Source organism: Ursus maritimus, unplaced genomic scaffold, assembly GCF_017311325.1.
Source record: "Ursus maritimus isolate PB19 unplaced genomic scaffold, ASM1731132v1 scaffold_8, whole genome shotgun sequence".
Lineage (NCBI taxonomy): Eukaryota > Metazoa > Chordata > Mammalia > Carnivora > Ursidae > Ursus > Ursus maritimus.
Window position 1 is genome coordinate 62,337,996 of NW_024426996.1, and position 1,781 is coordinate 62,339,776.

Genomic DNA, 1,781 nt, shown 5'->3' on the forward strand with positions numbered 1-1,781 from the left:
GGGGGGGGGGGGGGGGGGGGGCTCAGAGGGGCTGCATATCTTATTCCAAAAGACTCCACGAGGATGATTTTCTCTGACCTAGAGGGCAGCACTAGGCTCTAGCCACAGTGGTCAATCCGGCTTCTAGATCAGCCAAGTCAAGAAGAGCCCCAGACCCTTTCAGCAGATTATCTCCACCCCCAGCACTCCCCATTCCCTAGCTCTCATCTTCCAACTGCCCAGCTCAGGACCAGGACCACTCGCATCTCAGAAAGATGGAGCCAACCGGCGAGCTGAAGGGCGCCCTGAACCTGTCTTGGTAGCTCAGACGCGGCTCCCGCCCTGAAAACTTGGGCAAGGACACAGCCAGAAGCTTAGATGAGCCACACCTGCCCAGGTGAGGACAGCCAACAAGGGACTTGGGGAGCTCTGGCAAGGGGGGAAAGGCCCACCCCTGTGGTCCTCACCAAGTCTCCCAACAATTACACTATTTCCCCCGAATGGGTCTGGTCTGGGGCAAGGACTCCTCGGGGCAGCTGCTCTTGGTTGGAGAAATCTTTGGTAAAAGAGAGAGGTCTGAGTGTTCTCACCATCACATACACACTTCACACGTGCATCTTTTGAGAACCTTCCATTAATCCCTCCCTTGGGGCTTTCTTTGGAGAGGACGGCTGGAGTCTGAAAACGGGTCCTGTGGAGCAACCCAGCCGGGGCAGGGGTGGGCAGTGTGATCATCTCTAGCCATTGTCTTTCCCACTCTTCCAGGACTGCCCGGCACCCTCCCGCCCGGGAGCCCGAGAGCCCGAGCTGCGATAAGCTACCGGGAGGGCTGATACACCGGGCCAAGGGCAATGACAGTGGGGGGCTGATGTGAACACCCTTTCTCAGGACAGAACGGCTCCCCGCCAGGCAGAGAAAGGCCCGGGGAGCCCCAGTGGGCTGGGGGGGCCCCTCCTCCAGCCTCTGGGTGGCCCCTACAAGGCCGTGCTGCTAGAGGTGCTCTTTGTGCCCGGGGCCTCCCCCTGAGCCTGAGGGGGCCCATCCTGGGCCTCTTGGCTCATGGCCACGTTATCGAAGGCCTCGGGGGCCTTGATGGGCAGCTCGGGCTCCTGGTCCAGGTTCTGGCAGCAGCGGCTGCAGCGGCAGCACGAGGGACAGCCGCAGAGCAGGCAGCAGGTGCGGCAGCACAGACGGCAGCACAGGCAGCAGCGGTTCCGGCAGCAGCCGGACAGCAGCGAGAGCAGGTCATCCCAGGGCTTCAGCGAGTGCATCCACAGCGGCAGGAAGTTCCAGGTCTGCAGCTTCCCCGGCAGGATGCGCGAGCAGCGCGACTGCAGGACATTGAGGACCACCACCACGAGGATCAGGAAGACGATGGGCACCCCCACGCCCACCAGCACCGGCCAGCCGGCCAGCGAGAGGCCGAACACGGCCAGCGGGGTCAGGAAGAAGAAGAAGAACAGGTAGAAGACGGCGAACCAGCGGTACTCGGCCGAGACGGTGCCCAGTCCCTTGGCCAGGCGGATGGGCAGGCGGGTGAAGGGGATCGGGTACCACAGAACGATGCCCGAGATGTTGAAGAAGAAGTGGCACAGGGCGATCTGAAACACAAGAGGGGGGACAGGTGAGTGGGTCTGGTGCCTGGGGGAGTCGGGAGACCGAAGGGTGGTCTAGCAGGCCTCCTGAGCAGGGCAGGGGTCTTCCTGGTCTTCACAGCACAGCTCAGGACGGGGCCGGCCTTACCTGAGAACCTTCTCTGTGTGTGTGTGTGTGTGTGTGTGTGTGTGTGTGTGTGTGTGTGT

The 1,781-nt window shown here is 62.1% G+C and overlaps 1 protein-coding gene across 1 annotated transcript in view; it reads right to left on the reverse strand.

Annotated features, from left to right (window-relative positions):
- Nucleotides 1-953: 953 nt before the first annotated feature.
- Nucleotides 954-1,781, reverse strand: part of SLC34A2 (solute carrier family 34 member 2) — a 14,643-nt gene continuing 13,815 nt past the window's right edge. The window contains exon 13 of the mRNA XM_040624918.1: nucleotides 954-1,580. Coding sequence (XP_040480852.1) covers nucleotides 954-1,580 — 627 coding nt within the window. The remainder of the gene's footprint in view (nucleotides 1,581-1,781) is intronic.